We start from the raw sequence: 27496 nt of genomic DNA, 5'->3' as shown, positions 1-27496 counted from the left end.
CACCTCTGGTGGTTTTGTGGAGGAAAGCCAAGCAGAACCAAGGAGGAGACTGGAGGGGGGGGCTGTATAAGGTTTAAAATGAGAGCTGGCAGTGCCTTTGGCTAGTGTGACACAGTCGCGGTGTGCGAATGGCCTGATCTGGGAGCTGGAGTGGTACGCAGCAGGCTCCGCACCGGCCTGAGGCTCTCCTCCTGTGGCTCAGACCTGAACTGTCTGTCAGCCACAAGCCTGTGGTTTGGCTCTTCCGTGTCTCACTTGGAGGGCTATTATGAAGACTGTGTAGACTTTAGGTGGCTGGACCTGGTTGGAGAGGTGATCTCAGGCCCCATGCTAGCGGGCTTTCTCTGCCTCTTAGTTCACACCATGTTTGAGCCGCCATGGACAGAGCCATCGCTGCAGCCATTTCTTCCCCATCATGATGACCAAATCCCCTTGAAACTAAGACCTCTAGGAAACCTCCCTGAAATTTCTTTCTGTCAGGTGTTTTGTCACAGCAGTTCAAAAATTAATAGAGTGGGCATAATGGCGCAGGCCTTTCATCTCGCACATCAGAGGCAAAGGCGGTGGGGGGCAGCTCAGTGAGGTCTAGGCCAGTCTGACCAACACAGACTTTGTCTCCAAAAAGAAGCAACAATAGGACACACAGTGGTGTGGGTCCACAGCAGAAGGTGCTGAGGACCTGAGTCCTCAGAGTTCATATATGTAAGTGCAATGTAGCTGTCTTCAGACACACCAGAAGAGGGCGTCGGATCCCATTACTCAGGTCCTCTGGAAGAGCAGCCCGTGCTCTTAACTGCTGAGTCATCTCCAGCCCCTCACCTAACATTTTAAACATTATTTATGTATATAAATGCTTTGCCTACATGCATGTCTGTGCACCACATGTGTGCCTGATGCCCGTGGAGGCCAGAAGAGGGCATCAGATTTCCTAGAACTGGAGTTGCAGAGAGTTGCAGGCTGCCCTGTGGGTTCTGGGTCCTCAGCAAGAGCAGCAAGTGCTCTTCATTGAGCCGTCTCTCCCGCCCCACGGTCCTCGCGTTTACTCTGTGGCTGAGTATGTGCATGGGCGTGGGGGGGGGCACAGTGCGTGTGCGGAGGTCTGAGGACAGCTTGTGGGAATTGGTTGTCTCCTCCTATCATGTGGGTCCCGGGGGTTGAACTCAGGTTGTCAGGCTTGGCAGCAAATGCCTTTCCCTGCTCAGCCATCGCAGTGGTTGTCAGCAAACGTTTGAGACTCAAGCACGGCTGTGTAAGTGTTTGTGTGATGTGCATGCAGGGTCTCTCATTGAGCCTGCGCTCCGCTCACCAGCTAGCCTGGCTGGGTAGGGATGCAGGGGCTCAGCACTGTGCTGGGCTTTTTGGTGTGTACTGAAGCCGTCTCCCCCTTGGTGTTGGGAAACCCTTTTGGTTCTGGGAGGAACCCACCATCATATTGAGCTGCTCTCAAAGCCCAGGCTCTATAGGAGAAGAGTGTGTGCAGACAGCCCAGTGGGTGGCCCGTCCACAGTGGAGGTAAGTGGAGACAGTGAGGGTGAGGATGGAAATGTCAGACAGGCAGGGGTACCAGGACGGCATTCTAAGGCAAAGTCTGGACAGAGAAGAGGACCTAGGAACCTGGCATCCTCAGTCAAAGGGCCGTGGGTGTGTGTGAAAACTGTGAGACCACAGACCACATAGCTGAAAGAATCCAAGACCGAGTTCCTGACAGCCGAGTGCTGTCTGGGTTCTGTGTGCTTGGCTTATGTGGGGGGCATGGAAGGTGCTGGTTAGCAGGGGGATGGAGGACAGGTGAGACAGGGCAAGAGCAGGGGCTGACATAAAGCAGGCCCAAGCTGCCCCGCCTGAGGTGCCCTCCCCTCTGAGGTGGGGAAGCCTGGCCGGCCGCCACATTCTGTGTCCCTCAACAGGTTCCTTGCAGAAATGATGGTGCTGCTGAACCGCCCCATCCTCCCTGGCTGTGGCTGGCTGTGGCGCTATGTGTCTCCAGCAGTGCTGCTGGGCCTGCTAATGTCCATCTTCATATACCTTGTCAAGGAGCCCCTTGTCTACATGGCCTGGGACTCAAGCACTGTAAGTGCCCCTTCTCAGATCCTGGGGCTCCTTCCAGTCCCTGTGAGCTGAGGGCCTGGGCATTGGCTCTGATCATAGAAAACTCACCAGCTTCCCCTCCCTCCCCCACCACCACACTTGTTCCTCTTCTGGGGATTTTGCTGTGCTAATCAGTGTTTCTGTGTCTCTCCATAGTCAAAAGAGGTGGTTCGAATTTTTCCAATGTGGTCCTTGATCCTGATTGCTGGGCTGTCTGTTGTTGTCCTCATGCCCATCCCTGCATACTTTGCATACTGTCTCACCCTGGGGATTCCCTTCAGATCTACACCATCCTGTAAGCTACCACTCGAAAGTAGCCAGCTACAGACGACAAAAAAGGTCTCAAAGGATATTCTACAAGGCTACCAAACAGAGTCCTAATGAGCCTGCCCACCAGCAGAGCCCCCAGCTTCCCTCATCAGGCTGACACCTTGCATCTCTTACAGCAGAGCAAAGAGGCAGCTCTGAGCAGCAGCTGAAGGCTGTCCCCACAGCCTGGACGCCAGGGCAGAAGAGCCGTGGGGCTGCTGGCTTCGCAGCGCCTTCCTGGCTGGGCTCTTCCATTGCCATACAGTGCATCCCCAGACCCTCGCTCAGTGCCTGTGAGTGTTCAGAGCACCCAGGCTGGTCCTGCCAGCCCTGTTCCTGGTCTGTGGGTCTCCTGCAGGGGGAGGGGAGTGCGGGGCTGCTGGCCAATAAATCAGTCACTGCAGCTCCAGACTGTGTGTGAGGCTTTCTCCTGTAATGTCTCAGGCAGTTGGCCTTCACAATGCTGCCATTTGTTTTTAGATCCACATATCTAGCCCAGTGCCCCACTAATTCAGATGCTGGATCAGCTCCCAAGCCTCGTCCAGAGCCTGATCCTCGGCCAAGAGGACTAGAAATGGCCTCAACAAAATGGGAAAGGAAGCAGTGTACTTGCTGCTAAGAATAGTAATCCTGTCACAGGCCACAAAGCCTTAAAACTAATCTTGTATTTGTGTAGTGGTGTGTGTGTGTGTACACAAATGCATACACCACAGCATGCATGTGGAGGTCAGAGGACAACTTGCAGGATTTGTTTCTCTCCTTCTAATATGTGAGCCCCATTAATAAAACCCAGGTCAGCAGGCCAAGTCACTGTGCCACCCACTAAAACTCATTTGTGAGGTTTACTTTCCAACACTGTGGACTATGTGTACATCTATCTGTACACAACCAGGTTGAGGGCCAACAGAGTTATGTGACTGGAATCCACCAAGGGTCCCCATTGCTTGGAAAGAGCTATCACTGGTGTCATGGTGGGGTTGACTGGATGAGCCTGCCAGCTAAGCCAGGCCAGGTGGTTCCGGAGCGGAGCTAACATTACTTTCCAGGTGACCAGAGACCAGAGAGATTCTGGGTGACAATGACTGCGTTTTCAGAGAGCCAGAGAATGGATGTTCTCCAGATGTGACAAGGTCAGGGGACTTGGGGTTCCTAGATCACACTTGAACCTCAGAAGACAGGGAGATGTGGAGGCCTCTGTAGAGAGCTCAAGGGACCAAGTCGCTCCTCCCTGCTAGATCCAAATGAAGGCAGAGCCTTCTACCTGGGTCAGAGTCTATTTCTTCACCATCCTTCCTTCTGCCTCACCCCAGTTCCAGCTTTGGCGTTTCAACCATGGTAGTAGGATTACAAGGCAGACCTTAAGGTTTTGGAGAAGCTGATGGAGTGCAGCAGGCCTTGTTGAGTCTCCTCACTCTCAGGTTTTCTCCCCTGAAGCCACTTACTCATGGCCCTTGGGCACCCAGCTGCAAGACTGCCCGGGCGTGCCAGGCTGCTGGAGTGGGTGTGGCCAAGTAACAGGAAGGTCAGGGTCTTCTGAGGTTCCTGGATAACTCCAGATCCCTCTTGTCCAGAGTCAATTTCCCAGCACTTGTAGGTGTGACAGAGCCCTCCTTTTGTCTTGTCACAGTCTCCTCATAGTGGTGAGATAGTCTAGAGCGCCCAGGCTGGTCCTGCCACCTGGGGTCATAAAGGGCTCCAGGTTGGTTCAGTGAGCTGACTAGAAACTGGCAAGGCCTAACAACCTCTGGTGTCACTCGCTGTCATTCTGATGTTTCTGAACACTCTGAAGGAGCCTGAGTGATCAAGTGCTCCTTACCTGGCTTGTCTCTCCCATGAGACCAAGCTGCCTTCCACAGGCCTCTCCACCATTTTGAAGGAGACCAACTTGATCATTTTAGCTGTTGGTATGTCTGTACCCTCTTAAAATTTGACAAAGTAATATTATATACCAAACAAACGATACTTACTTAAATGTCAGTAAATAGCCACACAAGACTTTCCTACTGCGTGATTTTTTCTCATAACTTTTCTTCATTTTTTTACATTTATTGTGTATGTGTGTATGAGTGTGTATATGTGTGTGTGTATGTGTGTGCATGTGTGTGTATGTATGCATGTATATGTGTGTATGAGTGTGTATGCATATGTATCTGTGTGTGCATGTGTATATGTGTAGGAGTATATATGTGTGTGTGTATGAGTGTGTATGTGTGTGTGTGTAGGTATGGATATGCCATGGTGCCTGTGTATTTAGACGACTACTTGTGGAAGTTGGTTTTCTTTCTACCAGAGTAGACGTGGCTCAGTGGTACAGGGCTCGTGTGGCATACACAAGGCCTTGGGTTTCATCCCCAGTACTACTGAAAAAGGTAAAGGGAGATATGGAAAGAGAGAACAGGTTTGGGTCGGCAAGCTGTCTCTGTGTTGAAAGTGCTTGGCACCAAGGCCAGTGATCTGAGTTCGATCCCCAAGCACCACATGCTCTTTCTGCTTTCTGAGACAGACTCTCAGTGAGTTAGTCAGGCTAGCCTTGAATTTGTGCTGTTGCCCAGGCTAGCTTTTAGTTTGCAGCCCTCTTGCACCAACCTCCTGAATAGCTGGAATGACAGGCCTGGCCACCAGGCCCAGCAGCCTGCTGTGCTTCTTACAAATTGGTACTTAAAGCCGCAGTCTGACTGAGTTTACATCCAACTTAAAAAAAACTTTATTAGCACACATTAGTCAATGTAACCCTGGGTCTCGTGATGTCATCTCCGCACATGTATGCAGTGCCCTGTGTGACCATGGTCACCCTCATTTCCCTCTCTTGTCCTTGAACTCCGCAGATCCTCTTCCCAGAGAGGCCACCCCTACTCTCAGGTCCTTGTTATTTCTTGGAGACCCAGAGACTCCAATTCTTCTGGACATTGGTGAGGGGTTAATTAAAGGCCCCTGGGAACCCTGGGGCGACTGCACCATGGAGGAAATGTCTCTCCCCTGCCAGCAGCCATTGCCTGTGCAGAAGACCTCAGCTAGAGGTGGGCCTTGTGAGTTCCTCCTTCCTCCACGACAGGATGTTGATGGACCCAAGAGTGTGCAGGTGCTCACAGCTGCTCTGAGTTAGGACTGCACGGCCTGTCATGGTGACCCTGCTCTTCCCTGTTCCCACAGTCAAATGAGACTTTCTAACCTACCCGCTGTGGCTAGTGCCCCACCCTCACCCATCACCGTTGCCCTCTGCCCTGCCCCTGCCTACTCGCACACCCTCACTCAGATCATATGCAGTACGAATGGTTTCCACAATTAAGCTAGAACGAACGCACAGAAACGCCTTTCTGCAGCTTCAGGAGGGGCAAGACAGCAAAGATGATGAATAAGAGGCCGGTGAGGTAGATGGCTCAGCAGGTAACGGCACCTGCTCAAACCTGACCTGGAAACAAGGTTGCCGAAGCAGAGCTGCCACAGCAAGTTGTCCTTCGGTTCTTCTTGTGGCATGTGCACAAATATACGTGCACCAGCGCACGTGTGTGCGAGTGTGTGCAAGTGTGCGTATGCACATATATTTTTTTAAAGATCGCATCTTCAGCCTCACCCAGCAGTGATTCTGGCTGAATGCTCTGGGTCCGGGTCTCAAGTGGGTGCGAGCGAAGGCCCGCGGGCACCTTGAGCAGCACGGATTAGCTGACGTTACAAGCCTGAGGAAAGCTCCTCTCGTAGCCCACGGGGCCCCATGCTCCTCTCGGGGACAGATCGTATTCATCTTCTGAATCCTAACCCCAGAGCCTTGGCTCACTCTAGCAGCGTATCTGCCAGCACTGCTACCTTCTCTAGAGTTTTAGAAATTGTTCATCTAGAATTTCATATAAGATGTCACTACAATTCTAAATTTGGAGCCTTTTTTTTTTTCATTTTTCATTTCTCTCACATTTCCTCAAGTAGTTTCGAAAATAGCATTTGGACCTACATTTTCCTCTTCTTCGGCTTGTTTCTTTTTCTTTTCTGCTTTCTTTTCTCCTCCTCCTTCTATTATTACTTTTTATCTCTGTCTTGTTTCCAAGAGGCCTTGGAATTCACCGACCTCTCTGCCTCTCAAGCACTGGGGTCGTAGGTCCCGACAGTTGGCATTTTTTTCTGGCATCTTTTTTTTCCCTCCTTCCTGTGAACGTGTGAAGTCTACCTGGCAACCCGTGACGTCACGGGCCAGCTCGTTGGGACAGAGAGAGAAGTAGCCGCTTCCCGCGCGGGTTCGTGGACCACCGGGCCGCGACGACGTGGGACTCTCCTCCCACGAGCGGCGCGGGGCCGAGGCCCTCCGTTCGCGCGCTGAGGCGGGTACGGACCACTGCGTCCGCCCTTCCCACTTGGAAAGCCGTCCGTGGCGAGGCCGCCGTTCCCTTCCGGGCCGCGGGGGGCGCCATCGGGACGCTGCTGGCGAGCTGTCTCCATCTCAGAAGACCACCGGAGGTACCTACAGGTTCTGTAGTGACACTGGAGAATGAGCAACTGTTAACAACCAAGTTTTGAGGCTGGGTGTGGGGGCGCACTCCTTCAATCCTAACACTGCGGGTGCAGAGGCAGGAGGATTTCTGGGGCCAGCTTGAGCTACATAGAGCGGTCCAGGACCGCTAGAGCTACAACACAGTGAGATCTTGTCTCAATAAGTAGTAGCATTCCTTTAATTCTGCACTTGGGAGGCAGAAGCAGGAGGATCACTGTGAGTTCGAGGACTGCCTGGCCTACTAGCAAGGTCCTAGTCAGCCAGAGCTATATAGAGAGACCCTGTCTCATGAAACAAAATAATAAATAAATATGGCATAGGAAAATACTTATAATTTGTAAGAAATCCATATAGTATATGTAGATATTAATACATAGGTTTCGATCCCGTGTATATCCACATATACTATAACAAAAGTTTCTTTAGTCCCAATGTCATAAAATAAAAGGTCACATGATATAATTTTTTTTTTTTTTTAACTCTTGAGACAAAGGCTTACTGTGTATCCCGATCTGGCCTCGAATTCTTGCTAGTCCTAGGTCAGCCTTGGGAGTTCTGAGTATGCCGTCACACTCAGCTAAAATCGTGGTATCTTTTAACAGCACACAGGCCTTGAACCTTGTTAAACTAAAACCTCAAATGTGAACCAGACAGCTGGTGAGCAGAGAACTTAGCAGCTAAGAGGACCTACCACAGACATAGGCACCATGACATCTTATAACATCAGCTCTAGGAGATCCAGGATCCTCCTGTGATCCTTGGACACATATACTCATGCCCCCTCCCCCAATTAAAAAAAATCAGCCAGGAGGTACCTCACCTAGTTAATTAGTACTCTCCCTTCTCGAGCCACAAGTTCAAACCTTGCTAGATATCTGCTCTGTTCCCAAAGACGACACTGGCTGCTCTCTGCCTGCAGAATGGGAACAAAGGTTTTTCTAGTGTCCTAGTGAGGTAAAAAGCCTGAGGGTCTGTGATCCTGGGACCGTATCCATATCTATAGCTGAGTATGCATGTAAATTAGGACTGCTGACACCCTGGCCCTTGAAGGGTGTTAATGTCTTAAAACTGCTGGAGAGGGCTTAGTGGCTTCCATGCTTATCGGACCATGAACCTGAGTTTCCTGCCTAGCTCCCACATAAAAGCTTGGCACAGGGCAAGGATCTGTAAACTCAGCTTGGGGAAGTGGAGACAGGTGTCTCCCCAGAAGTCACTAACTAGCCAATTTAGCCTAAATATGAACGCTAGGTTGTGCTAGCATTGTCTGAAACAGGAAGATAGTTAACGATTGAGGAAGACATCTGCTGTTGAACTTTGATCTCCACGTGCACACATACATGAATATTTATTGTTTGAGACTTACTTGTGTGTGTGTGGGGGGGTATATGCACTTGAGTGCAGGTGCCTTGCGAAGGACAGAGGAGGGTGTCAGACCCCTGGAGCTGGAATTACAGAGGGCTGTGAGTCACCCAAGGTCTTGTGATGGCTGACACGCCCTTCAGCCCCTGGATAGTGCTGACCACGAGACATGTGTGGTTTCCTTTTGTGTATTTTCTGTGGCATAAATGACAGGTGTTTGAAAGCACATGGCCTTTTTCTGAGCAATGTGCATAGAGCATATGCCTCTTTTTAAATTATAAAATACAAAGGAAAACGAGGAATGGAGGTCCACACCTGTAACCCCAGGACTCAGGAGGTGGAGGCAGGAGGATGATGAATTTCAAGCCATCCTCAGCTACATAAGGTGCTTGAAACCAGTCTGAGCTAGTGAGAACCTGTCTCTAAACAAATATATACACTCCAAAGCTGTATAAAGCCAAAACATCCAATAATATATGCTTCTTAAATATTTTATTTACTGCGTGGTGTGCGCGAGCGTACCACGGACATGCCACATGGACGTCAGAGGACACCTCTCGGGATCTGTTCCCTCCTCCCAGCATGGGGCCTAGGAACTGAACTTAGGTTGGCAGCAAGCACCCTTACAGGATATGTATCCCCTCAGCCAGGACAACTCATTGTAAAGCAAGCCTCTCCGTTTCCCCATGCCTCTCTGGATGCTGGTGCTACACGAAAATCTGTCCCTAACATCTGTTTTTGGTGACCTCAAAACCCCATCAGGAGTTGAGCCAGTGCAGAGAACACCATGGACCAAATCTTTGAAGAATTTCCAGAATCGAAGAAGGAGAAGGAAGAGTCTATCGACGAAGAGCCCACAGCAAGCAGGAAGAGCAAGAACCCCACATCTCTGTCCTGGGGCTTCAAGACCAAAGACGTCCGCATTACCAAGATCCCGAACCACTTCCAGACTAGGAAGACGGAGAATATCCTGATCCTCGTGGCCTTCTCCATCGGACTTGGTAGCACGTGGCGCTTCCCGTACCTCTGCCACCAGAATGGAGGAGGTGAGGCCGGGACTGTGGTCTGAGATTAAGGAAGGGGTGTCAAGGTCCCCAGGGAGAGCGTGATGGGTGCGGGGTTCCCCACTGCCTGAGCAAGCCTCTCCTCTCTCCGCACAGGGAGCTTTCTGCTGATGTATCTCATCCTCCTCCTGCTGCTGGGCATCCCCCTCATGTACATGGAGATGGTCATAGGACAGTGGCTACGGATGGACAACATCCGGGCCTGGAAGTATCTGGTCCCCTGGCTTAGCGGTGTGGGCTACTCCAGCATGCTGGTAGGTGTGGGCTAGCAGAGCCACAGGTCCCCGAGTCCACTCTCCTGCGTGACGCCCTCAAGCACAGCTTCTTCTCCACAGGCTTGCGTCTTGGTGGTCCTCTATAACAGCGCCCTGGTCTCCTGGAGCCTCTTCTACCTCGGCCAGTCCTTTGATTACCCTTTACCCTGGGAACACTGCCCCTTGATGGAAAATTTAAGTATGGTTGGTAAGGAGTGGGACGGGGGAATGCACACACTAGGGAGACGCCCCCCGCGCGATGGCCTGTAAGTGTCTGGCTCTTTCCATCCCACTCCACAGGCAACGCCTGCCTTTGGTCAGAGCCCCACCAGTATTTCTGGTACCGCACTATCCTCCGAGCATCCAATCAAATGGAAGAAGGGATAAAGATGCTGGTCCCAAACGTGACCCTGTGCCTCTTTGCCACATGGATCCTCCTCTATGTCAGCATGGTCACCAGGATAAAGATTTCAGTGCTAGTAAGTGCCCTGACGGCCATTTTCCTCCTGGGCCTCGGGGCCACCAGTGTCTCCAGCAAAAGTCCCACGCAAGAGGCCACACCCGCTTCGAGAAAGCTGTGTGACCCAGCTTCCCTCCCGGTCACTGTCACTGTGCAGAGAGACCTGATCTATCTCTCAGCTCTCCCTGGGTCCCAGCCTTCCCGGGCTTTACCATGTGCCTGTTAATATGCACAGCTGTTCCCAGATGTTTCTAGCATCCCGTCTATAGCCTATGTGGTGTGTGTGGCTACCTCTATGTCCTCGTTCTGGTTTCTTGTGTCCCTGTGAACACCTGGACTCCCTCGCACATCCTCGGAGGCCAAAACACTTCATTCTTGCTGTAGCCCTGCAAATGTAAACTCCACTAGGACTAGCGGACCCAGGGCGGAGGGGCCCCTTGTCATTACTTCCTATCACTGTGGCCTGACAAGAAACAACATCATGGAGGAAGGATTTATTTTGGCTCATGGCTCGAGGTATACAGTCCACTGTGGAGGGGAGGGCATGACAACACGAGGTCCTGTGGCACTGGGAGCGCATGGCTGGGACTTGACACCGCCTCAGGCTGCCACAGAGCAGGCGTCAGCATGAGCTTCTTGCTGCTGCTCAGGGGTCTCTCTCCTTTCCCCTCTCACTCCATCAAGCTCCAGGCCCGAGGGGTGTGGACAGGGACTGTGGGGAAAAAAAAACAGGCGGGCGGGCCCGGAAAACTGGCGGGCAAGGCCCGCAGAAGGGAAAACTGACGAGACCCACGCACCGCACCGCACCGGGGTAGGGGCAGCGGGTGCCCGAGTACTTAGAGAGAGAGGCTGCCTGGCTAGCGGGGAGGGAGTCCAGCTCAGAAGGCCGTGCTGTTCTGGCATGGGCTTCCCGGGTACCTGTAGAAGAAGCTTGGCTGAGAAGAGGCTGGGTCCTTTCCTGGTGGCTGGAGACGCTGAAGCCTGCTCCATGTTCTTCCACGGCGGGTTTGATAAGAAGAGACCGTTCACAGTTTCAATGCTTTATCATAGAAAAGTGGGAAGGGAAAAGGAGATAGAGAAGTAAAGAGAGAAAGAAGATAGAGGGATGAGAGCTGGCCATGACCACGTGGAAAGAGGGGAAACAGGGAGACAAGGGACAAGATGAGAGAGAGGCAAGAGTGGGGAGGGGGAGGGGGGAGAGAGAGGGAAAGAGAGAGGGAGGGGGAGGGAGGGAGAGGGAGGGAGGGAGGGAGGGGGAGGGAGAGGGAGAGAGAGAGGGAGAGGGAGAGAGGGAGAGAGAGAGAGAGAGGGAGAGGGAGAGGGAAAGAGAGAGAGAGAGAGAGAGAGAGAGAGAGGAGGCAAGAAGCCTTCCTTTATAGTCGGCTGGGTAACAGTCAGGTAACTGTGGGGCGGGGAAAGCCTGGCTGTAGCCTGGTGACTGTAGGGGTGGAGTCCAGCCAGAACGCTAGGGGTCTAGGACGTGGCCATGCGTGACTGATGGCCACAGGATTATGGAGGTGAGTCAACAGTCTGGGTTCCATCCCTTGTAGAATGTTTTACCGGGTCTCCAGAGTAAGCCTTGCTCAGCCAGGCCACAGACTGCCTTACACGGTCCCACAAGGGACGGTCAAGGTTGGTCTTTCCAGATTGGTTAATCCTCTTCTAGCACAGCTCACAAACATACCCAGAGGCATGTATCAAACTCCTGGATAACTCTAAATGCACTCGGGGCGACAAGGTTAGTAGTCATCATGGCCTGGGGACATAGATGGCTGACACAGAAGCCTGACCAGGTGGTGGTGGTGGTGGTGGTGGTGGTGGTGGTGGTGGTGGTGGTGCACGCCTTTAATCCCTGCACCTGGGAGGTAGAGGCAGGTGGATCTGAGTGGAAAGCCAGCCTGGTCTACAGAGTGAGTTCCGGGACAGCCAGGGCTACACAGAGAACGCCCCCCCCCCAATAAATAAATAAATAAATAAATAAATAAATAAATAAATAAAAGCAAAACAGAAACGGAAGTTCCTGAGTTTAATCTCCAGCACCCAGGTCTGGTTAGAATCCCGCTTAGAACCAAGAACTGGGAAGCAGAGACAGGAGGCCAGCCTTGTCTAATCCATCCGTTCCATCGATAGACCCCGACTCAGGACCCAAGGTAGATAGCAAGGAGGAAGGGAGCTAGTGGGGCCTGAGACAGAGTGGAAGGATTTGTAGGTAAAGAAGAAAAGAAACAGGAGAGACTTTGGAGACAGAAGCATGGCTACCATGTGGTTGGGGAGCTTGGCATCAGAGTGGGCACTGAAAGGCCCCCGTGATAGACTTGCTTGTGTGCAGGTGCAGCACAAGCTCACAGAGCCCAGAGGTCAACCTTGGGTGGCATTGCGCAGGCACTGCCCTGTTGCACGCATCCACTCTCCCTGGCCCCTGGCCGCTGGCCACTCCTCACACCATCCTGCTCACCCTCGAGACCCCCGCTAATGTGTTCTCTGTCTTCCTCCTCCCTGCGTCTCCTGACCCACACGGCCAGATGATGATCTTCTCCATATTGTTCCCCAACATCCTCCTCCTCTGCTTCTTCATCCGCACTTTCTTCCTGAAAGGCGTGAAGGCCAACCTCAGGCGCCTGGTGACCACAGAGGTGAGGCCGGGGGCCCAGACTCCCCATCACCCCTCCCCCTTACCCAGGCCTCCTGCTTTGTCCTTCACCCCTCTCCCGAGACACCACTCCAAACACCTGTCTTCCACAGGTCTCCATCTTGGCATCACTGGACGCATGGCGTCAGGCTGGAGGCCATGTTCTTTACTCCCTCGGCCTCGGCATGGGCACCATCATCACTTTCTCCTCCTACCAGACTAGAGGTGAGAACTACATCAAGTGCGCGTCCTTTGTGGCCATGGTCAACCTGGCGACTTCGGTGCTCAGTTCCTCCGTCACCTTCCTCGTGCTGGGCTTCTGGGCCACAACCAGCGGCAGTCGGTGTGTCGAGAGGTGGGTGACATAATCAGGCAGCCAAGGCGGGAGGGACCACCTCAGCTCTCCTCAGCCCCACCATCTTGCCAAACAAAGCTCTCCAGGGTGCCTGCTTTACCTTCTCCTCAGTCTCAGAAATTGCAAATGAAGTTGGGGGACATTTCCATATTGCTTATTTACCCCGTGCTGAGCCTCCAGAAACAGCTGACAGCATAGAGCTGGGGAGTCAGGAAGTGCTGGTGTCTGAGCCGCCTCCTCCTCATCCCTTCCTCCTCTTCCTCCTTCTCCTCTTCCTCCTCCTCCTCTTCCTCCTCCTCCTCATCCCTTCCTCTTCTTCCTCCTTTCCTCCTCTTCCTCCTCCTCCTCCTCCTCTTCTTTTTGAAACAGAGTATCTCTGTGTATCACTGGCTGTTCAGAACTGGCTCTATAGACCTCAAACTCTCAAAGATCTACTATTCTGCCTTCCCAAGTGGTGGGATTTAAGGCCGGTACCACATGGCTGTTCTGTTTTGTTTTATATTGTTTTTGAGACTGGGTTTCGTTGTCTGTCCATTCCTGGCCTGGACTTCACTCTGTAGCCCAGGCTGGCTTCACACCTGTCTCTGCCTCCCAAGTGCTGGAATTAAAGGTGTGTGCCAGGATTAAAGAGATCTCACAGTGGTTAAGAACACTGCCTTACAGCCAGGCACTCGTGCCACATTGCCTTTAATCCCAGCACCGGCAAAGCAGAGGCAGGCGGATATATGAAATTCGAGGCCAGCCTGGTCTCCAGAACAAGTTGCAGGACAGCCAGGGCTATACAGAGAAACCGTTTCAAGAAAGCAAAAATAAAACAAGAACAAAGGGTTCGTTTGCAGAGGGCCTGGGTTCAGTCTTCAGCACCCAAATGATGGCTCACACCATCTGTGACTAGTCCCAGGAGATCCCACACTCTCCCAGCCCCTGAGGGAAAACACCTGTACACACCCTTCCAGCCTCTCCCATATGCCCTACCTTGCTCTTTTTGAAATTCATGAGCCTGGGTTTTTTTTTTTTTTCATTAATTATACCATTCATAGATTTAAAATAAAATGATTTATTTGTTTTATGTAAGTACACTGTGGCAGTCTTCAGACACACCAGAAGAGGACATCCGATCACATTAAAGATGGCTGCAAGCCACCATGTGGTTGCTGGGAGTTGAACTCAGGACCTCGGGAAGAGCAGTCAGTGCTCTTAACCACTGAACCCTCTCTCATTCACAGATGTTTAATAGCTCCACAGTTTTCCTTCCAATTAGGATGCCAAAGATGGGAAAGTTGGGGTTAGCCCAAGTTTTTGTTTGCTGTTTGTTTGATGCTTGTGCACATGGGCACGCCCACAATCTAGGCACACCCACAATCTAGGCATGCTTATTGTGACCTGAACACAAGTTTGGGGAGTCTGTTTCTCTCTTTTGTGTGGTTCTGGAGCTCAGACTCAGGTTTGTATGGCCAGTAATCTGTCCTCAGAACGTTGAGTTTTTATTGAAAGGCAGGGCCTGATACAGCCAACACTGCCTTTGACCTCTCTAGGTGGCTGAGGATGACCTTGAACTTCTGACCCCACTCTCTGGTCCTCCCTGAGTCCCCAGGTGATAGGCATGCACCACAATACCCAGCCTACACCTAGGAAACTGAAAGTCAGGTCACAATGAGATCACACCACCATACCTGGCAAGGTCTCTAATTGACCAAGTGGACTGAAAAATGAAGACAAAAAAATGGCTGGGCAGTGGTGGCGCACGCCTGTAATCCCAGCACTCTGGGAGGCAGAGGCAGGCAGATTTCTGAGTTCGAGGCCAGCCTAGTCTACAGAGTGTGTTCCAGGACAGCCAGGGCTATACAGAGAAACCGTGTCTCAGAAAACAAAACAAAACAAACAAACAAACAAACAAACAAAACAACAAAGAAGGGATGACTGAGTTCTCAACCTTCCTGATAGTTCTGCTTTCTGCAGTTCCTCACGTTGTTCCGACACCCAACCATAAAGTTATCTTTGTTGCTACCTCACAACTACTTTTGCTACTGTATTATGAATCATAAATGTCTAAAAGCTCTTTTATCCCCAGAGAGATTGTGACCCACAGGTTGAGAACTGTTGACTCAGTTAAGAATACTCGCTTTTCTAGAGGACCTGAGTTTGATTTCTAACATCCACATGGTGGCTTACAACCCTCCGTAACTCTATTACTGGGGGATCCAACACCCTTTACTGGTCTCCATAGGCACCAGGAATATACACCATATACATGCAGGCAAAACACCCATATACATAGAAAATTAAAATTCATCATATTATTAAAAAATAAATAAAATAGCTGTACGTAGTGGCAAATGCCTTTAATCCCAGACTTATGAGGCAAAGTCAGGCAGACCTTTATGGGACAGCCTGGACTACACACTGAGTTCTAGGCCAGTCAGAGTTGCATACTGAGACTCTGTCTCAAAACAATTTTTCAAAATTTTTATCTATGTGTATTTGTCTGTACTTGTTACGAGTTCGCGTGCACCACCTGCATGCAGGAGGCAAGGGAACCCCAAAGAGCTGGAGACTTCTGGGAGCTGTCCTGTGGTTTCTGGGAACAAAACTCAGGTCCTTTGCAATAACAGCGTGTGCTCTGAACTGCTGAGTCATTATTTTGTTTTGTTTTAATCTTTTTTAAATTAAAAAAAAAAATAGTGGCACATGTCTTTAATCCCAGCACTTGGGAGGCAGAGGCAGGCAGATCTCTGAGTTGGAGGCCAGCCTGGTCTACAGAGCCAGTTTTAGAACTGCCAGATCTACACAGAGAAACCCTGTCTCAAAAATGAACAAACCAAAACAAAATGCAGACAAAGGAAGCTAGGAAGCTTGCCCTGCCTGGCCGTGTAGCTCCCTGTGTGCTGTCAGGACCCTGCTGAGTCCTCAGACACAAAGAGGCTCTCACGAGGTGGCACTCCCCAACCGTGGGCTGCGAGCCATGACCCCCACACTTCCTGGACAGCCCTACCATACCTGGTCCCCATTCTCCTTGGGTGGTGGCGGCTGACAAGTCAGTCCAGTCTCTGTCTTCTTTTCCCTTCCAACCCTGTCAGTAGTGTCACCAGTCTGCTCAACCTGATAGCCAACGGTGTGCTACCCCAGGCCGCCTGGCCTCCCCAAGACATCATCCATAAATCCCCACCGGAATACCTAAACTGGATCAGCCATCTCCCCAGCAGCTTACAGAATGAGATCGCCCAATTAACCCTGCCCTGCAGCATCCTGGTGCAGAAGGAAAAGGTGTGTTTGTCAGAGGGGCCAGGCCTGGCCGCTACACTGGCAGCTACACTGTAGCTCACATCAGACAACCCAGAAAATGTCACCCACGTCAGCCAGCCAAGGAAGGCTAACTTTCAACACTTTTACCTCAAACTTCCATGCTGGGTGTCATATTTCTACCCATGAAAGAAAGACATTGCTAATCAAGTACTGCACCATCCCCACCCTATCCAGATACTGCACTGCCTCAGAACCCTTCTCCCCCACAGTTAATGGAGGGCCCTGGCCTGGCCTATGTGGCCTTCTCTCAAGCCATCTCCCTGTTTCCCGGTTCCTCTTTCTGGGCCATCATCTTCTTCGTGTCTCTGGCTATCATGGGCCTGTGCACCATGCTAACTCTCCTGGAGGGCATCGTGCTTCCCCTGCAGAAGAACATCTCTACCTTCGCAAAGCATCCCAAGCTGGTACCAGGTAAAAACAAAAAACAAAAATAAAAGCCAAAACTCATGCCCTGTAACCTTCCCCATACTCACCCCAAGTATTCCAGCATCCACAGGGACCCCCAACTCACAAACCCCAGTGTGGCCCAATCAACTTTGACCTTTAGTGCTTGTCTGCTTGGGAGGATTTCTGGGTAGCCTCGTCTTCTCCAGCCGCCCCGGCAGCTACCTGGTGTTCCTGTTCGATGACCACCTGGTTCCTATGGTCCTCGTCATAATTGTGGTGATTCAGAACCTCTCTCTGGCTTGGGTCTATGGAGTAAAGAGGTGATTTCCGGTCTCGGGGAGGGGGGAGGGGCGGGAGGGATGCTGAGCTCTTAAGTCCACTGTAGGCCTGTTGGGACACAGGCACCCCCATGGGTCCTCAGACAGCAGACAGATCCCCCAGGGAGGTACAGTCCAGTGGACTGAACAGTTCTCACGGGGTGACAACCTTGCTGTCCCAGGGCCAGGGAGGGCCTGGTCCCCCTCCCTCTGTCCAGGTTATAGATGTCCTGTCTGTTCCCTCCTCCAACCAGGTTCAGGGCTGAGATGTTCGGCCAGCTGGGCCGCCTGGTGTGGTCCCCCTTCACCTTCCTGTGGAGCTACGTGACCTTGCCCACGCTGCTGGCTCTGCTCACCATCTACTTCCTGAATCTCTACCACAGCGAATCTCTCTACTATGTCTCCTGGAATAATAGCATGGTACGGCCCCTGCCTGTGGGGACCCAGGAGTCCAGCACCCCACCCTGTATCTCCTGCCCTCAGGGACCTGGAGACCCAAGCACATTGGCACAAGCCCCAATCCCACATCTCCTACTCTACCCCAGGGACTTGGGAACCCTGCACTCAGAGCACCCAGACTGAGTCCTCGCCCTGTATATCCTACCCCCAGGGACCTGGGGACACTGCACCCAGACTGAGCCCCTCCCCTCTGTGGCCCACTATCCCTGTCCCCAGGGCCAGGAAGTGAAGCGGCCTTACCAGAAGATAGCCCTGGGCTGGGTCACCTTCCTCAGTGTCCTGGCCCTGCTGCCGATCCCCATGTACCCACTGCAGCACTGGTGGTATCTGGAAGACCAAAACATCTGTGAAACCTTAGAAAAGCCGTTTTCCTCCAAGAAAACAGTCACGGTGCCCAACAGGGTCACCCAGTGGCCTGTGCACCCCATGAGGAAGCTCACCCTCAGAAACCAGGAGAAAAGCAAGGCGTTATTCCAAAGCAAGGGTCCGCCAGAGCCCTTCCTCCATCCCCAAATCCTGATAAAAAAAAGGGACAGCGAAGAATACTCCAGCTTCAGCTTCCCGGGCACCACGCTGTCCTCCCGCGGAGTCTCCATGGCCTTCACCTTCCCTGAGACATCAAAGCACACTGGCCTCCCGGAAAGCGCTTCTGACTTCTACGGACATTGAGAGAAGTGACAGGCTTGAGACTTGTGAAGGAAAGGCTTGTGAGAGCCCTGCTTAGCAGTGGCCGCACCATCTGTTTTTGGTAGCGGGTGATGTGCACCAACCCCTGTACCGGCCCCACGGAGAGCAGAACACGGGCTCCAAGACACCCGGCCCCGACTTCTGTGGTAGCCGCCATGAGCCTCAGACAGTCAGGGGCGACTCAGGAGTCCGTCCTCTAGCACTGGACACTGTGCCCAGGGCAGGCCCCAGTGCCCCTCCCTCTCTTTGATATGGACACAATTTTGGTCTGTCCAGATGGGCCTCTAGCACGGTCCCAGTTCCCGAGAGACACAGTGGTCCCTCTAGCCCTGCCTAGACATCATGCCTGTCAGAAATGTGGCTGACCTCCCAGGGATGGTCATCTCAGATGGCACCAAGATAGCGATGCTGTCTGTCAATAAATGAGGCAGTGGACGACACATGCCAGCGGTGCGCACCGTGTCTCCCTCTCACACACACACACGGACGGCACGTGCCAGCGGTGCGCACGGTGTCCCCTCTCACGCACGTGGACAGCACCTGCCAGCGGTGCGCACCGTGTCCCCCTCTCACACACACGGACAGCACGTGCCAGCGGTGCGCACCGTGTCCCCTCTCACACACACACACACACACACACACACACACACATACACGGACAGCACGTGCCAGCGGTGCACACCGTGTCCCCTCTCACACACACACGGACGGCACGTGCCAGAGTGCGTACCGTGTCCCCTCACACACACACACACACACACACACACACACACACACACATACACGGACAGCACGTGCCAGCGGTGCACACCGTGTCCCCTCTCACACACACACGGACGGCACGTGCCAGAGTGCGTACCGTGTCCCCTCACACACACACACACACACACACACACACACACACACACACACGGACGGACGGCACGTGCCAGCGGTGCGCACGGTGTCCCCTCTCACGCACACAGACGGCACGTGCCAGCGGTGCGCACCGTGTCCCCTCTCACACACATGCACTTCCCAGAGAGCTCCTGAGAGCATGTGTCCCCACAGCAGAAGGGCCCAGGTCCCTTACATATACGAGTGTTTTACTCCCATGTGCACTATATACATAAACCGTGTGTGTGTGTGTGTGTGTGTGTGTGTGCGCGCGCGCGCACTTGGCTCCCTAAAGAAGTGTGAACTTGGGGTGAGGGCCTTGAACCCCCTGGAACTGGAGTCGCAGTGTTTCTGTGCTGGGAGGTAAATCTGGAGGAGCAGCCAGTGCTCTTAACTACTGTGCCATCTCCAGCCTCCCGGGGTCCTGAGAGGTAAGGATGGTTTTCACCTGACTTCGGAGTGCTTTTTATTCATTGGACGTAGGTGTGTCTAAGATACTCTGAAGCCGCTCTAGCCAAAACAGTGACACTCACTCAGCGCTGCATTCCTGATCCCTGAGGGCTGCTGGGGGGTCAGAGGTCACCTGTTCACACCTGTGGGGAGCCATCAAAAAGCCCAAAGAGACCAGGTATGCAATCCCAGCAACACTCAGGAGGCAGAGGCAGGTGGATCTCTGAGTTGAAGGCCAGCCTGGTCTACAGAGTGAGTTCTAGGATAGCCAGGGCTACACAGAGAAACCCTGTCTCAAAACCCAAAACAAAACCAAAAAAAAAAAAAAAAAAAAGCCAAATTCCAAAGAAAAAGCCTTCTGTCCTATACAATGTCAGTCCATGGGGGACGGCAGAACACAGACAGACGTGCCGGAGGCGGGGCTGCGATCGGGATATGACATGAATAAATAAGTGGGGGGAAAGTGGAAATTGAGGAAAATGGGGTGGGGGCTATCGTGGCACCTTAGAGAAATGGATGGGGTGTGTAAATTAGATATAGCTCGCCTTGAGTTGCCGGGCTGGAGACGGCCGAGCAGTTAAGAGCCCTCTGTGGCTGTGCAGAGGACCGAGTCCAGCTCCCCAGCCCCCACGCTGACCTCGAGCTCCAGCCGATGTGTCTCACTCTGCTTTTGGTTGCTGTGATAGACACCATGGCCAAAGGCAACTTCAGCAGGAAAGGTTTTCCTTCAGTGTAGCTGTTACAGTCCATCGGGGAGGGAAGCCAGGCAGGAGCTGGAGGCAGAAACCGTGGAAGGACAACTCTCAGTCCTTTGATATAAATCCCAGACCCACTTGCCTAGGAATGGCAAAGGTCACAGTGAGTTGGGCCCTCTCACATCAATCAAGAGCATTAATTAGTCTAGACAATGCCCCCATAGACTCGCCTACGTGCCAATCTGATGGAGGCAAATTTCCGATTGCGGCTCCCTCTTCCCACGTGGGTAGGTCTCTTAAGTTATACCTAAATCGATAGTAAAAAGACACGGGATTGAATATCCTAATCAGGCCTCTCCTGGCAAATGCACACACACACACACACACACACACCTCAAATCAGGAAAAGGAGAGATTAATGGGGATTTTGGAGGTGGTTGTTATCCCTGGAAAGAAGTTGGGTCTCAGCCTGAGTCCAGGCCTGGGTCCTCACCTGGGTGGAGTCTTTTGAACAGATATGTGGAGTTGAGGTGGAAGGGGTGACCCAGGAGAGATGGGTGAGGTGCTTAACTCCAGCAGAGACTGCTTATGTTAAGGAGACTGTGCTGGTTAGATTTTTGTCAACTTGACACAAATTAAGGACATCTGGGAAGAGGGTCTCCCATCTGAGGTATCGCCTTCACAAGACTGGCCTGTGGTCTGTGGCCTTTCCTTGATTACTAATTGATGGTGGAGGGCCACAGCTCACCACTGTCACTCACTGTGGACAGTGCCATCCCTGGGTAAGTGCTCCTGTGCTGTATGAGAAAGACGGGTGAAGGAGAGACGGAGAGAGGAGGTAAGCTTCGTCCTTCCCGAGTCATGGTCTCTTCTTAAGTTCCCCCCCAGGTTCTGTCCTCAAGCACCTGCCCTGACATCCCTAGATGATAGACTAGAAACTGTAAGCAAAAATAAACCTTTTCCTCTCCAGGTTGCTTTTGGTCATGATGCTTATCCCAGAAACAGAAAGCATACTTAAAGATAAAATTGTCTCATTGACCAAGGTGAACAAAATAACTTTCTGCTTTAAATGTATGTAATATGTGTGTACAGGAGGGCAGAACCCATGGCGGTCAGGGCCCCTGGGCTAACAGCACTTGTGAGCCTCCCAACACAAGCCCTGAGAACTTACCGTGGGTGCTCTGCAGGACTCTAAAGCACAGAGCACAGCACCCCCTTGGAGCAGTTTTAGGCAAAATTTGGGGAGCAGGGAGGTCAGAACCACCTCTAAAAAGAGCCAATGGAGGCTGCCACTATCTTTTTAGTAACAGAGTTCAGGAGAGTGGGTCTCTTGGTATGTTCAGCAATCAGGAAGTTTTCAGGCAGGTAAGAGAGATTCCGTCAAACCTCACACCAAGAGGACAATGGCAGACACATTAGTCAAGGACACGGATGACACTAATTTAGCTAAATGTGGACAGATGAGTCTTTGGGGATAGTTTTGATTTAGGTTTATGTTTGTTAGGGGGTCTCACCATGTAACGCTGACAGGCCTAGAAACTCCCCCTGCATCTGTCTCCCAAGTGCTAAAATTACGGGTGGGTAGTTTAAATGAGAATAACTCTCATAGACTCAATTATTTGAGTACTTGGTCCCCAGTTAGTGGAACTGTTTGGGAAGGATTAGGAGGTGTGGCCTCACTGTAAGAGGTGTGTCACACATGATGGGCTTGAGGTTTCCCAAGTCCATGCCATTCCCAATTAGTGCCCACCCCTCTCTCCTGCTTGGAGATAATGATGTGAGCTCCCAGTTGCTACCCCAGTGCCATGCCTGCCTGCCTCCCTCCTCTTATTCTCCCCACTATGATGGCCATGAACTCGCCCCATGAAAGTGTAAGCTCCAATAAACTCTTATATCAGCTGCCTTGATTGTGACATCTCTTCACAGCAATAGAAAAGAAAGACACCTACCACGCCTGGCTGTTTGTTTACTGTTTGAGACATGGTCTCTTATGGCTCAGTCTAGCTTCCAATTCACTAGCTATCCCAGGATGACTCTGAACTCCCGATCCTCCTCCCTCTACCCCTTGAGTGCAGTTGATAACAGTCATGCACCACTCTTGACTCTTTGGGGACAAAAGAATAATCTGAGGCAGCTTCAGGGTCCACTGAGACGTGGCGGGATGTGGTCACCTGGGGACCTTGGAGTTGAGGAGATAGGCAAAATACAGCCCTATGGATGCAGATATCCAGCTAGCTTTCTCTTTAGTTAGTACAGGACCCCAGCCCACAGTTAGCATATGTGTTCATACATCAGTAAACCAAATATGGATAATCCCTTGGCATTATCTGATTGGCAGTTCTATATCTGGCTAGTTGACAATATTATCCGACACAGTTGGCATATTTCCTGAGCTTATTGGATTGGCCTGTACCTAAGATCAGGGCCAGAAGCAAGAAAGACCTGCCACAGAGAACTTCTGAGAGACCAGGCTGGGTGCAAACTTGAGTGGGTTGCTCCTGCCCTGGGGAGCACTATAGAGTGAGCCCTGTCTGCCTGCTCCACTTCACCTCACCAGAAGTCCAGGGCTCCATGGGGTATGAATGTGACGAGTGGGTCACTCACGCTTCAGGTTTAACTTGGGTTATTTTTGAGGTGAATTCAGGGCTGTTATTTTAGATGGCATCTTGCCCAGTGTTCTATTGCTGTGAAGAGACACCACGACCACAGTGTCTTGCAACACTCGTAAAGGAAAATATTTAACTGGGGCTGTAGAGATAATGGCTTAGTCCATTATCATCATGGCAGGAAACATGGTGGCACAGGCAGATGTGATGGCGTAGTAGCAAGGAGTTCTAGATCTTCATCTGCAGACAGCAGGAATGGAGAGAGACACTGGCCTGGCTTGAGCATCTGAGACCTCAAAGCCCACCTCTAGTGACACACTTCTTCCAGCAAGGCCACACCTCCTAATAGTGCCACTCCCTGTGAGCCTATGGGAGCCATTTTCTTTCAAACCACCACAGAGGGTCTGAGGGAGCACAAACCTGGCACAGTGTCCTTAAAAGAGACTTGAGTGACTTCTAGGTCGGAGACAGAAGTGATACCAATGTTGGAATTGAATAGCAACGACATCGAAGCTGTGTTGAAGGCACCACAGAGAGATGTTGCTCACTGACAGACTGACAGGAGTGTGTTAGGAGCCTCCTGCCCCACCTACAGTAGGGAAGAACAGGAAAAGCCTGAGAAGCTGAGAGCAACCAAAGTATCTCCCAGCGCACCTGTGTCTAACGTGAACAAGAGCAGCAACCTCACTCTAGGCTGGAGGAAGCTCGCCTGTGTTGTGCCTGTGTTGTGCACGAGGACATGGGATAATAGGATGAACTTGTAATCCCAGGGCTGGGGAGGCAGAGGCAGCTGGATCCGTGGGGCTACTAACTAGACAGCCTAGTGAGACCAGTGAGAGATCCTGTCTCAATAGACAAGGAACGCTGAGCTGGAGAGATGGCTCAGTGGTTAAGAGCATGTCAGGTGCCTCAAAACTAGAATTCAGGAGAGCCAATGCTTCTGACCTGCACAGGCACTTGCACTCATGTACACACACACACACACACACACACACACACACACACTGCTACTTTTTGGGTTCCTCATGGGTTCTCCTCCTATCTCCTAACTGTATTAGTTTGGGTTCTCTAGAGTCACAGAACGTATGGATAGTCTTTATATAGTTAGGGAATTTGTCGATGATTTACAGTCTATAGTCCAACTCCCCAACAATTGTCAGCAACAGCTTGGATCCTTGGAAGTTCAAGGATCTAGCAGTTGCTAAGTCCCATGAGGCAAGCAGGCAAGGAAGAGCGAGTAAATCTTCCTTCTTCCAATGTCCTTATAAATCTCCAGCAGAGGGTGTAGCCCAGATTAAAGGCTGTAGGTCTCCAGCAGAGGGTGTGGCCCAGATTACAGGCGTGTGCCTCTGTGCCTTTAATCCCAGATGATCTTGAACTCAGAGATCTCCTTGTCTTAATCTTCTGAAATTCATAGCCACTATGCTTCAAGATCTCCATGCCAAGATCCAGGTCAGAAACTTATATCTCTGAGCCTCCAGATTAGGATCATAGGTGAGCCTTCCAATTCTAGATTGTAGTTCATTTCAGATATAGTCAAGTTGACAACCAGGAATAGCCACTACACTAACAGTCTCTTTTCTGGATCAGCTCAGCCTCTCGTGGCTTAATGGTCTCATATGTTTACAAACAGTAACCAGTTCTCTTAACTTCCTGCCAGCCCTCCTCCCAGTTTCCAGTCCAGCCCTTCAAATATTTCTCCCAACTGTTCCTTCCTCATCTCCCCCAACAGTCTGCTTAAATTTCCCATTACTAACAGCTCTAAGCTATAACAACCGTTCAACCCTATCTATTGTACCAATGACCTTACCCTTAAAATGGTTGATGAACAAGCCTGTGTGAGTAGACCAGTAGCCCTTAACTAAAGAAAAACTGTAGACACTTGAACAGTTGGGATGAGAGCAGTTGGAGGCTCAATATATAGAAGAATCTACCAGCCTATGAATTTTCCTGTATTTGTTATAAAAAAGAAATTGAGAAATGGGGTATGACAACAGATTGAGAGTGGTGAATAGAGTAATCCAACCAATGGGCCCACTACAGCCTGGAAATTCTTTATTACCTAAGGCATGGCCTAGGATAGTAATTTCTTTTAAAGGCTGGTGATTTTGTTTTGTTTTGTTTTGTTGTTTTGTTTTGTTTTTCTATTCCTTGCAAGAGCAGGATAAAGAAAAATTTTGCCTTCATAGGTGCTATGTATAACAAAGCTCAGACTGTAAAAAGGTATCAGTGGAAAGTTCTACAAGGAATATTACATAGTTCAACTCTATGTCAATAGTTTGTGCAACAGTCATTAGAAATAATTTGTAGGCAAATTCTTCAATCCATTACTTATTATTACATGGATGATATTTTGTTGACCAATACTGATGCAGATACTTTAGAGAAAATGTTTGATGAAACAAAAAAAATTATTTTGTCTCAATGGAGTTTGCAGATTGCTTCTGAAAAATTTCAGAGAGGAGGTTTTATTACCTATTTGGGTTATAAAATTAGTCAACCAAAAATTCCAGCGGGGCAGAGGTGGCGCATGCCTTTAATCCCAGCACTTGGGAGGCAGAGGCAGGTGGATTTCTGAGTTCGAGGCCAGCCTGGTCTACAGAGTGAATTCCAGGTCAGCCAGGGCTACACAGAGAGACCCTGTCTCGAAAAATCAAAAAAAAAAAAAAAAAAGGAAGGAAGGAAGGAAGGAAGGAAGGAAGGAAGGAAGGAAGAAAGAAAGAAAGAAAGAAAGAAAGAAAGAAAGAAAGAAAGAAAGAAAGAAAGAAAGAAAGAAAGAAAGAAAGAAAGAAAGAAAAAGAAAGAAAGAAAGAAAATCACAGGGCTGGAGAGATGACTCAGTGGTTAAGAGCACTGGCTTCTCTTCCAAAGGTCCTGATTTAAATTCCCAGCAACCACAAGGTGGCTCACAACCATATATAATAGAACCTGATGTCCCTGGTAGAACAGAGACCACAAGATGCACATGTGGACCACGTAGATCCCAAATTGGACTGTGTTTTGGTTATTTTGCTTTCAACTCACTCCCCCACTGGGCTCATTATGCAAAGGGAAGATAGTATTTTAAAATGGACCTTACAGCACATAAACTAAAAGAATTAATACTTATATAAAAATGGTTTCTGATTTAATTATAAAAGGAAGAATAAGACTATGCCAATTGTTAGGAACGGACCCAGCAGAAACTGTAGTACTGTATACTAATGCTGAGACTACATCATTATGGGTGATCAATGATGATTGGCAAAGAAGTTATAGCAACTATTTGGAAGAAATTAATAATACATATCCTAAAAGTAAGCATCTTCCTTTTATAAAATGGACTAAACTGGATTCTCCCACATACAACAGGAAAAACAATAAGCAAAGTACTTAAAAGCCCATATACTTCAGTTCAAAAATCAGGGTTGTATGCAATTGTTATGGTGTTATTAGATATTCCTGAACTTCTTAATATAATTACTGGCTCTCGGTATGTACAAAGAGTTGTTTTGCCTATAAAACTGCTAATTGTAGGGGGCTGGAGAGATGGCTCGGCGGGTAAGAGCACTGACTGCTCTTCCGAAGGTCCTGAGTTCAGATCCCAGCAACCACATGGTGGCTCACAACCATCCGTAAGGAGATCTGATGCACTCTTCTGGAGTGTCTGAAGACAGCTACAGTGTACTTAGATATAATAATAAATAAATCTTAAAAAAAAAAAAACCCTGCTAATTGTAATCCCTAAGTGATATGCTGCAAAAGCCATCAAAATGGAGGCTCCTGTCAAAATGTCCCTCCCTCTGGAACCCTGTCCCACCTCCGAGCTGTTGTGCCTCCTGGGCTTTGAGTCCCAGGGTACACTCCCTTCCCAGCTGAAACACGCAACACTGGTAAGGATGTGCTAACATCGGAATGGCAGTCAGTGAATGTTTTGCCTTGGAGATGCAGATTCCTTTGTATTTCCATAGGAAACAAAAAGTTATGGATGCCATCAAAACTACTAAAGCTCAGAGTTGAGCAGGGAGGTCTTCCGCAAACCTTGGCCGCTGACCCAGAAAGAGAGAAGGAAGCCTGACCAGCTACTGCCTTCCCTGCCAGCCAGACAAGCCTGGACAGTAGACTCCAGGAGAACGAAAGGTTCAGGGAGTTACAGGAAGGGAAGCATCACTGTCGGGTTCCTGTCTCAGTTGTGGATGTGCTCCTGAAAGACCAGCAGGTCACATCAGACGCAAGAGAACCCTGGAAGGGGCATTAGACACAATGGAGAAGGAAAAATCACAACAGTAGCACAGCTACAGGGAGCGTCCAGGGCAGCTTCAAAACTGCATAATTAGCAGCTAAAACATATGGGGAGGGGGGATGTAATGTGACTTATTTTTGTGTGCCTGGCTCTTTAAAGGATCCCCAGTTGCTAGTCAACTGGCCCTATTGGAATGCTGAGTATTGATTGGCTCTTGAACTACTGGGAAAGCAGAGGCTGTAAAAAAGCCAGCCAAGGCTGAGAGGCAGGTGGGGTCCAGAGGAAAAGTGCCAGAGGGGAGGGTAAGAGAAGACGGTTGGTGCTGGAAGGAAGACTGAGCAGAGCTGAAGAAGAGATCGAGCAGAGGGAAACTCAGAGACAACAATCCTGACTCGGGAGAAGCTGATCTGAGCCAGAGAAGACAGACAGACAGAGGAACCCACAAAGAACCCACTAGGTGTGGGGAGGTGGGGAGGCAGAAAGCTGCACTGGCTTAGCA

At 50.6% G+C, this 27496-nt stretch overlaps 2 protein-coding genes across 3 annotated transcripts in view; both read left to right on the top strand.

Annotated features, from left to right (window-relative positions):
• Positions 1–2806, top strand: part of Slc6a16 (solute carrier family 6 member 16) — a 29215-nt gene extending 26409 nt beyond the window's left edge. The window contains exons 12-13 of the mRNA XM_052163229.1: positions 1908–2070; positions 2245–2806. Of these exons, the coding sequence (XP_052019189.1) occupies positions 1908–2070; positions 2245–2469 (388 nt within the window). The 3' untranslated portion in view covers positions 2470–2806. The remainder of the gene's footprint in view (positions 1–1907; positions 2071–2244) is intronic.
• Positions 2807–6446: 3640 nt separating this feature from the next.
• On the top strand, positions 6447–18588 carry LOC127669385 (orphan sodium- and chloride-dependent neurotransmitter transporter NTT5-like). Of its 2 annotated transcripts, none has more exons than XM_052163217.1 (12): positions 6447–6840; positions 8996–9279; positions 9394–9551; positions 9633–9750; positions 9852–10030; positions 12534–12644; positions 12754–12995; positions 16073–16259; positions 16508–16709; positions 16846–17005; positions 17257–17422; positions 17678–18588. In XM_052163217.1, exons 2-12 carry the CDS (start codon positions 9021–9023, stop codon positions 18128–18130), a joined length of 2235 nt encoding a protein of 744 aa, XP_052019177.1. In that variant the 5' UTR covers positions 6447–6840; positions 8996–9020; the 3' UTR covers positions 18131–18588. The 2 variants fall into 2 exon arrangements, with proteins under 2 accessions (XP_052019177.1, XP_052019167.1); XM_052163207.1 differs by having other exon boundaries at positions 9633–9759.
• The last annotated feature ends 8908 nt before the right edge of the window (positions 18589–27496 follow it).

This window comes from Apodemus sylvaticus, chromosome 1 (assembly GCF_947179515.1).
Source record: "Apodemus sylvaticus chromosome 1, mApoSyl1.1, whole genome shotgun sequence".
Lineage (NCBI taxonomy): Eukaryota > Metazoa > Chordata > Mammalia > Rodentia > Muridae > Apodemus > Apodemus sylvaticus.
This window is presented reverse-complemented; position numbering and strand designations above follow the sequence as displayed.